Source organism: Pinus tabuliformis, chromosome 3_1 (genome assembly GCF_031772625.1).
Source record: "Pinus tabuliformis cultivar Carrire ecotype Pingquan chromosome 3_1, CPIR1, whole genome shotgun sequence".
NCBI lineage: Eukaryota > Viridiplantae > Streptophyta > Pinopsida > Pinales > Pinaceae > Pinus > Pinus tabuliformis.
This window is the reverse complement of record NC_142301.1, coordinates 418,322,765-418,338,305: the sequence shown is the minus strand read 5'-3', so window position 1 is coordinate 418,338,305 and position 15,541 is coordinate 418,322,765. Positions and strand designations below refer to the sequence as shown.

Here is a 15,541-nt window from a genome sequence, read left to right as displayed (position 1 = left end):
TAGTCATCGCACCTTACAAGTATAAATGCTTTTTATTTTTTTATATATAATTTAGTTATTTCTTAATATTAAGAATATTATAATTATTTAGATATTTTATAAATCTTTTTAATTTTTTTTATAATTTAAATATTATTGATATTAAAAAAAAAATTATTCATAACTAACTTCTTATCATAAACATTCTAGTTTATTATTTTGGAAGGTTTTCTATCATATTTTCTAGTAAAAATTTCCCATAATATTGTATAAATTTATTAGAATCACAAATTTAAGTTATTATATGGATTTGTTGGAATCACAAATTTAAATTATAAACTCTCCACAAAAATTTTCAACGTGTTGAATCTATATATACAATTAAATCAAAATATTTCATTGAAAAACTCCAAAATATAATAATTAGACAAAACACAAACTATATAAAACAAACCAAAAAATGTATCTTAAATTATTATCTTACTTTTTCATTTAAAATACACTCAAATCTAAATAATAACTATTTTTAATAAAATTATATATTCTAAGTAATAACTATTTTTAATAAAATTATATATTTTAAATAGCATTTATTTTTAATAAAATTATATATTTTAAATAGCATTTAACCTTAGATATGATATTTAATTATAATTTACATTATTATTATTTAAAAAATAAAAAATAAAATTAAAATTAAGTATCACGTTATTCCCAAAATTAATCATATAGACGATGGCGTACTATGTTCACAAGTAAACGTACACAAATGCATCTCAACGACTTTTATGGTTTATGCATACATATTTCTTAATCTATGGCGAGCAACACGTGCGGCAGAAACATTCATCATGGGGGCGGCTAATTGTCCATGTGAAGCCTCCCTCTGACTACCCATCTTCACATGCTTTCACTTTTTGTATATCATACTCTCCTCCATCTCTTCTTTGCTCATATCCTCTATTCCTTTCTACCGCAAGATTTTCCATTCCATGGTTTTCTTTATATTCGCATACGCTGCACCGCTTCTTACCGCAAGATTACCTGGTGTTTGTAGCGCAGCATTTTCAGTGTTTTCTGCTTAATTTGGAGTAATTTGTGAATTTGTAGTGGAATTAATGGATATTTTTCCCAATATTCCAGACGAAATCGGTCGAGAGTGCGTGCTCAGAGTCTCTTACAAGTCACATGATAACCTCAAAGCTGTTTGCAGAAGCTGGGAGGCTATGCTCAGTAGCCCACGGTTCTACGAGGACAGAAAGATCTCTGGGTTTAGCGAGCAGTTTATATGTTTGATTCAGGCCCTTCCTCAAGGGGAGTTGTCTGAGAAGAATAAGTGGCAGGCCACCGGGGCTTATGGGTTGACTCTATATGACCCTCTGCAGGGCGCTTGGGATCGGCTTCCTTCAATTCCCCAATTTTCTGATGGGATTCCCCTCTTCTGTGAGTGCGTTTGGGTAGATCAGAAGCTGGTTTTGATTGGGGGATGGAATTCCACCCGCTGGGAGGCAATGAATTCTGTGTTTATTTATGATTTCAGGACGCGTAAATGGCGGCGCGGAGCAGATATGGCGAGGGTTCGATCCTTCTTCGCCTGCTCTGTTTCTCCCAGTGGGCTTATCTACGTCTCCGGAGGACACGACAGCCATAAAAATGCTCTGCGGGCTGCAGAAGCATATGATGTTAAACGTGACAAGTGGGTGGCTCTGCCTCCTATGAACCAAGAGCGAGACCGATGCCGCGGAGTGTTTTTGGAAGGAAAATTCACTGTGATATGCGGGTATTCAACAGAGTCGCAGGGTCGAATCCAGAAGAGTGGGGAGGTGTTCGATCATGATACAGGCGTTTGGAGCACAGTGGACGATATGTGGAATATTGGGGGATGTCCGAGGTCATGCTTAGTTGCGTGGGGGCTCTTTTATTTATTCCATAACCAACAACTAATGCGATATAGTGGTAAGGAGAACATCTGGGAAGTGGCGGCAACTCTTCCCGAAAGCATGGACGTTGCTACCTGCGTTACAGTGTGGCGTGACAAGATATTTGTGATCGGCTCCACCAGCCGTGGGGGTGAGCAGGTGTTTTACATGTTGGAGAGCCATGGTAAGTGTGTTCCCGTTGAAAGGCCACATGATTTTGCGGGATTTGTTCAGAATGCTATAACTGTGCACAGGTGATCATGTTCCGCTCCGTGCGGGAATAAAAAGTCTCGCTTCAAACCGTTACCAGTCATCTACTGGTATAAACAAACCGGAACTTACCAAAATATATTCGATGTATTTTGTATATTTTACTTATTTTGTATCCATGCGTGGAAGATTTTGGGTTCATTTGAAAATGGCACATTTGATTTGATTCTTTTGGGAATGCTGTACTATTTTTTTTGGTGCGTGGGATTGTAGTTTTATAGCGTTTAAATTGTTTTTAAAATCTATAAATAGATTTAAATTTTTGTGTATTTTGATTATGTAAATTTTATAATTTAAATGTGTAATTTTAATAAAATTTAGAAAAAATTGACCCAAAAAATTCTAATAAAAAGATCAAAACTTAAAAAATTAAGATTAGGTCGTAAAAGATTTAGATTAGGTTCTGAAGATGAGTATTTTTTTTTTTCTTATCTTTATGTTACATGAATTTTTATTTTTATATTTCAATTATACGACTTTTTTTATTTAGGAATAAAGTTTAATGAATAATTTTTTCTTATCTTTATGTTACATGAATTTTTATTTTTATATTTCAATTATACGACTTTTTTTATTTAGGAATAAAGTTTAATGAATAATTTTTTTTATTGCAATCAGGGAAAATTTATCAATATAATTTTTAGTGAGATATTAATAAAATTATATTTTTAAATATATAAATAAATTTAACACTTTAAAAAATTGACACAATAAATTATACAAAATTAACAATTTAAAAGTATTTTTTCTCTAATTTAAAAAAAACAAAAAAATACATACATACATGTAGTTAGACCAAGATTGTTTAAGAGACCAAACCGAAAAAGACACCTAGTTAGACCGGGCATGTTCAAGACGTCATGATGCACCGGATAAAGTACCTTCGGCAATAACATGGGGAAATGTAAGGTGCCTTGTTCAAGACGTCATGATGCACTGGATAAAGTACCTTTTGCAATAACGTGGGGAAATGGACATAGAAGTCCTTTTTGAAAATTTCTATTAATGGTTTAATAAAAAATGTAGAGGAAGAAATAATGAATATTGTAATAGCGTGCAGCCGTGGATGTTGAGCCGAGGATGTAAGTCTTGGGGAATTGATTGTTTGTTATTGTAAAGAATATATAAAATATACTTAACGATGTGAACAACGCAAAGCACAAGCAAGTAATATAATGTTGTGGCAGGTAGGAGAGTCAGCTGATCGTTTACTCCCCTTCAATGAGAGTTGACAAGAAAAAATGTACCCTCTTTTCTTTTCTTTAGTGTAGGCTCAAACCTAGAGGATGAACAGTATTCACATTGCTGGGAGGACGAGGAGTCTATTATTTTCCGCATATTATGAATTACTAAAATGGTTTGTAAAGGTCGAAGGGAAGTGTTATTTTATATTCATTAAAAACATTGTTATTATTGCAGTGAATGATGATGACGTGCCAAGATTAATATAGTTTATTAAATTTTAAGAAAGAAAGTTATTAATTGAGATTTTTTTATTATTTTAATTTTATTATATAACAAATTAAAATGCGATAAATATTTTGGAAAGAAAAATAAATGTGAATAAAGATGGATAATTTAGGAGAATATTTTTATTTTCAACTCTCTTAATATTCCAAAAGACAAATTTTTTGTCCCACATGAGAATTAATTTTTTATCTCTACAATCTTAATTTTCTTTTTAGCATTAGTCAAAAAAACAAATTTAATTAACAAAATTTAATTTTAATTTAATAAATTTTTATTTAAATAAAATATAAAATTATATAATTTTTTTAAATAATATTATATATTATTATTAAATTCTTTATAAATTCTCTTCATTATTATATAACAAAAATAAATCCGTTTTAATTGTGGTTAAAAAATATCATATAAATTCATATATATATGATTGAAAATGTGATTCCTTCACTTGCCTAAGGCACATTATAAGCTTTAAAGCAATAACGCACTTAATAAGCTCCATAGCAATTCGGACACAACATTTTAAGTGAGTTGGAATAAAAAGGCTTCATGAAATATTTGTTCGTTTGGCCTTAATTTTTCTCTATGCAGCCATATCCAATGACAAGGAAACTATCAATTTCGTTTTATTATTTAGTTTGAGTAATTGAAATATCAAAAAAATATATATTGAATCATTTTTTCAATAAATATTATATATAATGAATTAAATTTTTTTATTAATTAATTTTTTATTAATATATTTAAATTAAAATATCGATAATAATTATTAATGTTCACTAAAATCCATGTGTTCTATTGGACTTAAGAAAAGAAAGGATCTAGTTGTAATTTTTCAAAATCTTGTTTCTGTGATAAAAAAGAAAAGAAAAGAAAGAAGTGCTCCAAGATCATTATAGTTTGGATGACTTAATAAGTCAAGAAGATTGGAAGTGTGATAGATGTTAGTGAATTGAGAGTGGATGTGAGTAAGAGTCAAGTAGTCTAAAAGGAAGTGTTTTCATCTTCCACCTTCTTAGTATCACAAATCTGACAAATTCTATCATCCGAGGGAGTCTTGGGAGTAGACCACCATCCATTTTTACTTCGAAGCTCATGAGAATTAGTTCTAATCCTAACGATGTTCATTTTTTTTTTAGTGTTGGTCAACACAAAGAGATAATTATGGCTATCAAGGGTGGGGTTGATAACCTCCTTATAGTATCTTAGCTTCCTTTTACCCTCCAACTCATTATCATCCCACAACGTGTCCTTACAATTGGAGTTAATAGTATCTTTGACACTATCTTTGCTTCCCATGATGATCTCCTCCTTAATCCCCCAATGGTTGAGCCAAGAATGGGCATCCTTATGCCACCCGTGCTTGAGGCAAAGGTGGGGGTTATGACTAAAGTTAGAAGCAATTTTGGGAGCCTCTTTGATTCCATGTTGTAAAGCTTCTTCTTATACATCAAATATCTAAACATAGCCGTACTTTCAATAGGGGGCAGACCAGCTCCGATCAAGAGGATAGGATAGGGAGTATCTCCCTCAATCTTTAGGTTGTAGGTTATGAATTTCTTTTGAATCATCTCAATCTTTCTCCACGACTCTATAGATATACTGCAACCCCAAACTTCACATCTGTATAAGAGAACAGGGGTGACGAGAGTCTTAAAGAGGAACTGTTTTTTACTCCAAATGAAAATATCGACCCACTTATAATTGTTTTTAAGCTCATAATAAACTTTCCAGCCTCCAATAATCTTCTTCTCGATGTTATAATTCCAGTTGAGCTGATGAGGAAAGTCAGTACCTAAATATTTGTAAGAAGAAACCTGCTTTAAACAATGGTTATCATAAACAAAACTACTACGGGTGGTCCTTTTTTTATTTAATGATCATGACTTTAGTCTTGTTGGTATTAAGTGTCATACCCATCTTGGAGCACTAGACATTAAAAGTCTTAAGTTGTTTGTCTAGGTCATCATGACTTTTTGCAAGAAGAATGATATCATTAGCATAAACTTGGAGAAGAGTAATGATTATACCACCAAGTTCGGTGCCCTTGCAACTTGCAATTTCCAGATACTCGTCAAACTTATTGATGTAAATGCCAAAAAGGGTAGGGGATAGGGGACACCCTTACTTAACCCCGATATTGCATTTAATATCTTTAGACCACCCTTCGTTGGTCTTAAGCCTGGCAATGGCAGTCTCATAAAGGCAGATCACAACAATCCTCAGTTCAGGAGGAACCATGATCTCTTCAAGTCTCTCCCAAAACTTATCTCGAAGAACAATGTCAAAAGCTTTTCTAAAATCCACAAAACAACAAAAGAGATCAATTTTACGATTACAAATTAATAAGTATAATAACTCTGATTCCAAATTATCATTATTATAAAACATACTATAAATCTCTTTTTAATAATTATAATTTTTAAATCAATTTAAAATTAAATATATAAATTATAAACTTATTAATGAATATAATGTTTAATAACAACTAAATTTAATGTAAATCAAACAAAATAATTAACTTATAGGTAAATTTAACAAATCTATAAATATAATAATATTTTTTAACTTTTTACAAATTAAAAAAAAAAATAGAATCTATCTTAATCATGATTAAAATTACTACGAGAGAAGCTTTACAACCTTAAAACTCTAAAAGTTCTACCATCCCAGTTTAAAGCATGTAACTTTTCCTCATAATAATAATAATAATATCTATTTTTAAGGTCACAGCCAAGCCAGACACCAAATTGGTGTATGAGACCCCCTTGTTTGTGGGACAAGGGACCCACCTCCGCGCAGCGATTTGACTGCTAAGTCTACGAAGGCATACATACTCTACCCCCCTCTAGTTTTGAACCTGTGACCTCTTAGGAGAAAACACATGCTCTTAACCATTAGGCCCACTCAAGCTGTATCTTCAGTGAAAACTTCTAGTGTTCCCCTTAGACCGTGTTTTCATGCCCTTAACATTTGCTGCAAATTTAATTTTAATTATGGGAGTTACAAATGTTGTGATAGGGGTGGGTTCTATATTTCTTTAAACGACATTCTAAATATTGATATATCTTACGGTCTCTCGAGAATGTGTTTAGGTTTCCACCATTTTGTTTTAAAGTCGCCCCGATTGACTTATCTTCATTTTCAACTCTAGCAGGTGTACTTCATCTCAGATAAATCATTCCAATTTTGTTATCTGCCAATACTATGGACGTTTTTCTTTCTTTTGGGGAGGGGAAAATCATTTGCGCGGAATTATTTTAAATTATTCTCAATTGTACATCTACCCATGATTTGGAAGCGCGTTTTTCTTTAAAGCTGGTTTTTTTATTATTTAAAAGTTTTGGGAGGGGAAAAATCATTTACCTATAACTAATTTAAATCATTTCTAATTTTGTTAAGTATTTCCTAATAATATGAAAGTTTTTTCTTCTTTTCTTTTTTTGGTGTTTGGAATCGATTTGCAAAGAGTCTTACCCGTGTTGTTTTGTGGGAAAGGGGATATATTTAAAAATGCTAATAAAGGTTTCTGGAAATCGTTAATAGGCTACTTCACCTAATAGTATCTCATGGAATAGTTATATCATATATAAAATGATAATTTATTATTATTATTTTAAGTTTTTAAATGATATTTATTTAATAAAAAATATTTACATATTTATATAATATAATTAATATTAAAAAAATAGTTTTTAGGGTGTAGTTTAATGGGTGATTAAAGTGATTTGAGTATTATGTAAATTAAGAGATCTAATGTTTAATATTTGGGAAGTAGCTTGGTTTACAAAGAAGAGTATAAGTTGTAGACCTCAAAGGTATAGTGGTAGTGGTCGAAATCAACCTCCTGTCTTGTGACTACGAGATTGATCCAGTTACAAATTCTTCTAGTCTTTTTTTTTTTTTTTTTTTAACAAGATCGGATAGTTGTTATATTATCAAAAAAGTTTTTGGAGCAAGCTCCTTTTACATTCCGCTGTTTTAATATGATAGACTGAGCAGTTAAATAGGGACGCAGACCTTTCTTCTATGTTTGGTATCAAAACTTCAGAAGGTTTTTTAGCTATTCTATAGCACTGTTTTACATATTGTCTCGCTAAGAAAACAAATTTACATAGCATATTTCACAGAAATTTATGGTTTGTAAACTGGGAGAGTATATTCTGTGGCCTTTTCCATATGTTTTGCATTTTGTTGTTCCTTAAGTTTGCTATTCCTTGTGCTGTTATTCGTTCTGCTTGTTGTCCCTTGCTGTTGTTCCATCGACCTGCTATTCCTTTGGTCTGTTTTTCTTTTGTCTGTTGTTCCTTATGCTGTTGTTCCTTTTTCTGGTTGTTGTTCCTTCTTCTGTTGTTCGTTCTGCTTGTTGTTCCTTGTTGTTGTTCCTTCGACCTGCTGTTCCTTCATTCTGTTGTTCCTTTGGCTGATGTTCTTTCTGCTGCTGTTCCTTTTGGTTGCTATTCCTTCTGGCGTTGTTCCTTCTACTGCTATTCCTTCTGGTTGTTGTTCCTTCTACTGTTGTTCCTTCGTATTCTTGCTATTCCTTCTGCTGCTGTTCCTTCGGCCTGTTGTTCCTTTAGCTGCTATTCCTTCTGCTGCTGTTCCTTTTGGTTGTTGTTCCTTCTAGTGTTGTTCCTTCTGCTGTTGTTCCTTTTGGTTGTTGTTCCTTCTACTATTGTTCCTTTGTCTTTTTGTTCTTCCTTCTTCTGCTGTTCCTTCAGTCTGCCCCGATTTTCCCCAGTGCCTCTGCTTTTCTCCTGAAATTTGCGATCCGAGCTACCATCACTGACATCTTTCATGTGTTTTTCCTCGCTGTCACGATTTTTCCTTTGATTATCCGAGTTTTTTTGAATTTCCCAATGGCTGCGGATTCCTTATTGCGCTGTACATTCTCTTCCTTGATGTTTCTCTCTACTTCTTCTGCATTGTCCTATTGTATACCAAAACTTCATTCTTGTCATATTTCGATGGGAGTTATGGCACACTGAGATAATATTCCTCCTGATTCTCTCTGATGATTCCTTCTTCCTTCTCCACAGCTTGATTTGCATGATGATCCGCTTGCTTATTATGCATCCTCAAGACATGTTTGAAGGTTGCATTTCTGGATCCTACTAAATTCCTTCTATTTCTTTGAATGATTCGGCTCATAAACTTGTTGTTGGGGTTCCTGTTTCGATCCATAATCTCAATTATGATGGTTGAGTCTCCTATGATGATAGGATTTTGAATTCCTTTTTTTGAATCAGCCTTGTTCCCATCAGTAAATTGTATTCTTCCACCTAATTATTTGACATTTGTCCCAATCCCCACTTGTAGGTGGTTATTTTTTCCCCATTTGGATCATAAATTCTTCCACCTGCTCCTGCTTTTCCAGGATTATTCTTTGATGCTTCGTCAAAATACATACAGTGTCTATTCTGAGTTTTCTTCAAGCTTTCCAACTCCTCTTCCAGCATTCTTAATTTTCATTTTCCTTTTGTATTTTCTTTTCTCTGACCTTTTTGCCCATTGTTGTCTATTATGGCCTTGCTTAGCCAATCTCTTTCCTCTTGTTGGAGAATGCTATAGTCCATTGGTGCGGTTCCCTTTGCGTTGAGAATTTTGGAAGTCATTCCCCAAGTTTTGGATAGTGTTTTCCCAATTCTTGGGTTTTGATTTTTGAAAATGCTCTTGTTTCGAGCCAACCAGATTTGCCAACATAACACTGTTGGTATACATTTCCATATTCTTATAATCGTGGCTTTCTTATTTGTTTCATAAGGGTAAGCTTTCTCAAAGTTTCCGAGAAATTCCGGCAATGGTTTTTCAAAGCTTAAGTTAATTTCCAATGGTTGTATTAGCTACTTCCAGCATTCCTTTGAGAATTCACACTCTTGGAATAAATGTTGTATGTTTTCTTCCGCTTGCCTGCATAAAGGGCATCTTGATGGCCCTTGAATGCCCTTTTTTTTTAAATTTTTTGTAGTCAAAATCTTCCCTTTTAACAAGGTCCATATGAAAATTTTTATTTTTGGCAGGCTTTCTGACTTCCAGGCTAGTTTCCAGGGGTCCCATTCTCGGTGATCAATCTGCTCTTGGAGGATATTATATCCAGATTTAACTGTGTACTGCCCATTGTTTGGATCCCATAGGTAGCTATCTTCCTCATCATAGTGGGTAGGAGCTGCCCCTTTTAAATGTTGTTTGATTTTTTTCCATTGTCCTTCTAGGTTTATTAGAATGGCTGGAATTTTCCACTCCTGCCACTCCTTCTGGTTCCATAGAGAGATTGAATGGATAGTGTTGTATCCATTTTCTTTTAGCCATTCTTGAATGCCTTCAACTTCCGAGAGATTTTGGATTTGATCTTTCCCCATGACCCTGTCCTCCCATATCGAAATGGTTTTCTCGTTACTTGGAATTTTTGAGATGTGGCTACTCATTAATGGAATTACTTTTTTAACTAGCTTCCATACTTGGGAACTTTGTCGGATTGGGCTGATTCCTTTCAACAACTTTTCTTTGGATCCATCCATGTATTTGTTAATTAGGATTTTTTTCCACCACCTTTCTTTACCTGTTATGAGTCTCCACACTATTTTCATACCAAGAGCTGCATTCATTAGTCCAGGCAGTTGAATAGATAGCCCTCCCTTTTCATATGGTAACACTACTTGATCCCATTTGACCAGGTTGAACTTCTTGTTTTCCTGCTTCCCACCTTGCCATAGAAAGCTTCTTATAATTAACTCCATCTGTTTATGGGCGCTTGCTGGTGCCATGATTATAGCATATTGATAAATTGGCAATGCTGCAAGAAGAGCTTTAATTAGAGTCACCCTTCCAGCCATATTTAACCACATCATTCCCCAATTTTTTATCTTAGCTTGCATATTTTCGATTTGTTTTGTTCACATTTCAGTTTCATGCTCTCTTTGGAGATTGGGAGTCCCAGGTAGAGGAAATGGCTCCATCTTTCTTGTGTTGGGATTTCCATGATTTGGGATATCCTTTGCATAATTCTAGGCGGAACATTCCAGCCATAAATCCTGCATTTAGTGTTGTTTAATAGCCCACTTGACACCTGTAGGAATTTATCCAATGTTTTTTTTAAATCTTCTGGCTATTATTGTTGATGCTCCTCCCAGCAGTAGAGTATCGTCCGCAAACAAGAAGTGATTTATGGTTTTTATTCCTTTTGCTATTCTTATCCCTGTTATAGCTCTTTCTTTCCTCTGGGCTTCCAGAGCTCTGCTTAAAGTCTTTGCCATTATTATGTAAAGAAAATCGGAAAGAGGGCAACCTTGCCTAAGACCTCTTGTGCTTTGGAAGAAATCGCTGGGTCTTCCGTTTATGAGAGGGGCTATCCATGGAGTGGATATGCATGCTTGAATCACACTTGTTATTTCTTCTGAGAAGCCAAGTTTCTGGAGGACAGCCATGAGATAAGGGTGGCTGACCTTATCAAAGGCATTTGCCATGTCTAGTTTAACTATCATTCCTTTCTCTTGCTTCTGGATACTAGAGTGGACAACTTCCTGGACAATTACGACATTATCAATGGTTTGCCAGTTTGGCACAAACCCTCCTTGGTTTTCAGATATGATTTGAGGCAGCTCTTTCTTGATTCTATTTTCCACTAATTTGGTTATTATCTTATAAGATGAATCACATAGAGAGATGGGCCTGAATCTATTGAAAGTGATGGGATTTGCCTCTTTTGGGACAAGCACCAGATAGGAGGATTTTGTATTGCCTCCCATCTTTTTTTTTTGAAGGTGTTTTTCACCATTCTTATGAAGTCCTTTCTTATTGTATACCAGTGATTTCTGAAGAAAGCTATGGTGAAACCGTCTAGCCCTGGTGCTTTATCCAGGTGTAGACTCCATATGGCCTCCACTATCTCTTCCTCTGTTGGCTCTTTACACAAATCTGCGTTTTGTTCTCTCTTTATTTTCTTTTTTATGTGCTGCAAAATTTCTTCATACTTAGCCGTTTCATCTGTGGCTGACAGTAGATCTTTGAAATGCTTGTGGGCTACTTTTTTTATTTCTTCCGCTCCTTTTTTTTTTTGATTTTCCACTTGGATCTTTTCTATCTGATTTCTGGCTCTTCTAATCTTCATAGAATTATGGAAAAAAGATGTGTTCCTGTCACCTTCCTTGAGCCATAAACTCCTGGACTTCAATCTGGCCATAATCTTTCCTGTTTTCCCTATAGATTTCCCAAAAGATTTCTCTCTCTTTTAAATAGTCCCGCCTGCTTTCCTCTTTGCCCTCTTTCTCCATTTGCATGCTGTCCATTTTCTATTGGAGCTATTTTTTTTTTTTTTTGTTCCTCTGTTCTTGCCCATTCTTTTAACTTGGCTCTTAAATTTTCAATTTTTGTCTCCCATATGTAGTGGGGTGAACCTACTACTCTTGGTTCCATACTGTTTTAACTAACTTGCTGATTTCTATGTTGCTGTCCCAGGTTGAGTTGTATCTGAAGGGGAGGGGGCCCTGGTTCTCCAGCTTACCCAGAGCTATTAAAAATGGTTTATGATTTGAAGCAGAGGTGTGGATGATTTTTGATTTTATAGAGCTATATTCTGTTGCTATACTTTCTTGAAATAATATCCTATCCAACCTTTCTTTATATTACTTTTACCTACTCTTTTGTTGTTCCAGATGTATTTCCCGTTATTTGGGGGAATGTCAAGGAGGTTATGCTGCTCCATAATTTCTTCTAGAGAGTTCCTAGAGGGGTCTGTTTGATAATTTCCTCCAAAATTTTCCTCAATACTTCTTACCAGATTTAAATCTCCTCCTAAAATCACCTTCCTTGCTTGATTTTCCTGTAAGATTTCCTTCAAAGAAGCCCAACATTGTTCTTTATCCTTATAGTGATTGGGGGCATAGATGTTTATGACCCTGTACCTCTCCCTTGTACTGATTTTCTTGAGGTCCGTTATTATCCAATGCTGATCTGTTTTCTTTTGAATCAATTCCCATATTCATTTTTTCCATATTGTGCATATGCCTCTGGATGCTCCTATTGCCTGCATGGCTTCCCCTTCATACTTCTTAAACTTTTTTTTTGAGATTTTCAGTGTCTTGATTGCCTACCTTTGTCTCCTGGATCATTAGAATATCTAGGTTTTCATTTATTAATATATCTCGTGTTGTATTTTCCTTAATGGTTGACCCCATTCCTATACAATTCCAGGAGACTATTATCATTATTTACCTGCTTGGTGGTACACGGTGCCCTTCCCCTTGGGTTGACTTCTCTCATTGTTCCCTGTGCTCTTCCCTAGGAAAGTGTCCATAGGTTGCTGCGTTCCTAGAGCCATTTCTTTTGCTGCTGCTTCGTCCCTTAGTTCCTTGTTTGTCTTCCTTCCCACTTTTTTTTTAATTTTCAGTATTAGGGAATGCTTCCTTTGCTTGCTTTCTGGTTAAGATTCTGTCTACTGAGGGGGGCGGAGAGAGGTGGGGATTTGAGATTCTAGGGGAGTGGGGAGAAGGGTTAGGGGAATGAGGAGTTCTAGATCTAGATCTAGATCTAGATTTGGAACGGGGAGATGGGGGAGCAGAGAAATCCAATGGATCGAATGGGTTTGCAGTTGCAAGGTCTGCATTCGGCGAGATAGGTTGGGCTTCTGTGGATGTTGAGGGTTGTGAAGAAGAGTGGTTTGGTTGCTTGTTTGCAGTTTTTTTCTTCTTAACCTGTTCCCATTTATTTTCCAGATCCTCTGTTTTTTCACTTTCATTTTCCTTTTTTTTGTACATCTATTTGCAAAATGACTGTATTCATGACATACCTTGCATTTGAAGGGAATCTGCTCATAGTCCAGCTACTGTATGTGCGTCCACTCATCCACTTTGATTTTGATAGCTTCCGGGAGGCCTCTCCCTAGATCCACTTCGACACATATTCAGGTGCATGCATGCATATTTTCCTTTGGCTCGCATCAATCGATGTACTTCCCCACTGCATTTCCTATGGCTTTAACTGAGTCATCTCCCCAGCAGTGGAGAGGGAGGTGCGGCAATCTAACCCAGACAGGTACAACGCTTGGGACATCCATTTCTGGATCAAAGTCCAGGGTCCATCTGTTCAGATACAACCCCCTTGTATCCATGAAATACGGACCATTCTTGAAAATCAAGTCTCGATCCTCCTTGGTCTCGAAGTGAAAGGTATAATATCCTCTGCCACAAAACCTAATCAAGATCTTCCTGTTTATTGAAGTCGACTAGTTTCTTTCTACCCAATTTTGGACAGTCCTCGGTGATGGCCACAACCCCGTGAACTGCCCTACTAATCCTCGTTCTGCCAGGGAAAGAGCTGCTTTTCGTGGGAGGGCCAGAGGAAGAGATATCTTTGGTATTTCTTCTATTCTTTTAATAAACTTTGAGACTGCTGGTTTGTTCTTAGCCGGTCCCATTGCTGAAATGAAGGAGGCAAATGCTTTGGCTGTTTCTTTTGATTCCTGATGGTGGACTAAATGATGATCTTCGTTCTCTGGTGGATCCATTTTCTCGAGCCTCAGCAGCAGGAGGCCGCTAAGGGCAGCAGCGAATTGCTTGCTGCAGGGAGGTGCGCGATCTTTCTAGTCCAGAAGAAGTCGATCCTCAGCAGTTGGAGGCCGTTGAGGAGAAGTAGGCCTGTGTCTCTGAGAGTTGCAACAACAGCTAGGGCTGCGCGTGGGCGGCCTTAAGAGCTCTCATCTAAATGCAACTCCTACAGATTCCTCTAGTTACATAGAAATAAATAAAATAATTAAATAACCAAGAGTACTATTTATATATTACTCCTAGTACTCTTATGGCTAGGAATCTTTTGGTTCTTAGGACCCCTACTAATTTGAGTGGCAACAAGGCAAAAAAGAACTGATCCCAGCAAGAAGCGAGTGATTGGGAAAAGGGAGAGGGATTTTTATCTGTTGAGAGGACAATTGGTGAAGGTTCTCATACATGAGAGTGATAGCTAGAGCGAATTTGGCATAGGGGGATGGGACACCTACACTACAGAGCTCTCCCTATGTTGCAGAAGAAGGTTACTGGTTTTCTAGTGAGTTAGGCACATGTATGGCAAACTCTCACCCCACTCTATGTGTGAATAAGTTTTAATAAGGTGGAGGTGGCCAGTTAACTTGGCCACCCTCGGCTAGTAAACTAAAAGTGATGGTAAGCACTCATGTAATGTAGAAATGTCACATAACAACCATTTAACTAGCAAGAAGAAGAAAATAATAGATCAGACATTAAATTGATCCCAATAACGTCTCCCAGCAGACAAATCACTACAAGTCCAAAACAAAATAAATCCCCACTAGTTTAAACTAAGTGGGGATCATTTAACTATGATTACATATAAATAAATAAATAAATAAAATAAAACAAAATATAAAATAAATGTAAAATTTATTAATTTATTCTTTTAAATATTAATTATTATTATTAATTTATTCATTATTATATAAAAAAATATAAAATTAAGGTTTAAAAAACTATATATTTATTTAATTATTATTATTATTTTTTGTTTGTTACTTAATATGAGTCCTGCGATAACTATACACCTAACTTGTGGTTTGAGTAGTTGTGACCAAGTGGCATCTATGAATAGTGAAAACCATTGGAGATCACATTCAGTCTAGACCACACTAGCCTTTAGCATGGCAAGATTTTTGTCCATAAAATTTGGAATCAATGACCTTTACACCACAATATGCCTTACAAAATATGTTGTCCCCATCTACTATATATCCCATAGACTTTTAATTATTATTAAAATATATCATTATATATATAATTTTATTATTTCCTTTATAAAATAAAATTTAAATTTGATTATTCCAATAGTCAATAAAATATTATGTTATTATTTTTTATTTCCAAATATATATATATATATATATATATATATATATATATATA

At 35.1% G+C, this 15,541-nt stretch overlaps 1 protein-coding gene across 1 annotated transcript; it reads left to right on the top strand.

Moving 5' to 3' along the window:
- The first annotated feature begins 898 nt into the window (after nucleotides 1-898).
- On the top strand, nucleotides 899-2,309 carry LOC149187515 (F-box/kelch-repeat protein At1g80440-like). Its single transcript, XM_089412832.1, has one exon. It carries the CDS (start codon nucleotides 1,098-1,100, stop codon nucleotides 2,154-2,156), a length of 1,059 nt encoding a protein of 352 aa, XP_089268958.1. The 5' UTR covers nucleotides 899-1,097; the 3' UTR covers nucleotides 2,157-2,309.
- The last annotated feature ends 13,232 nt before the right edge of the window (nucleotides 2,310-15,541 follow it).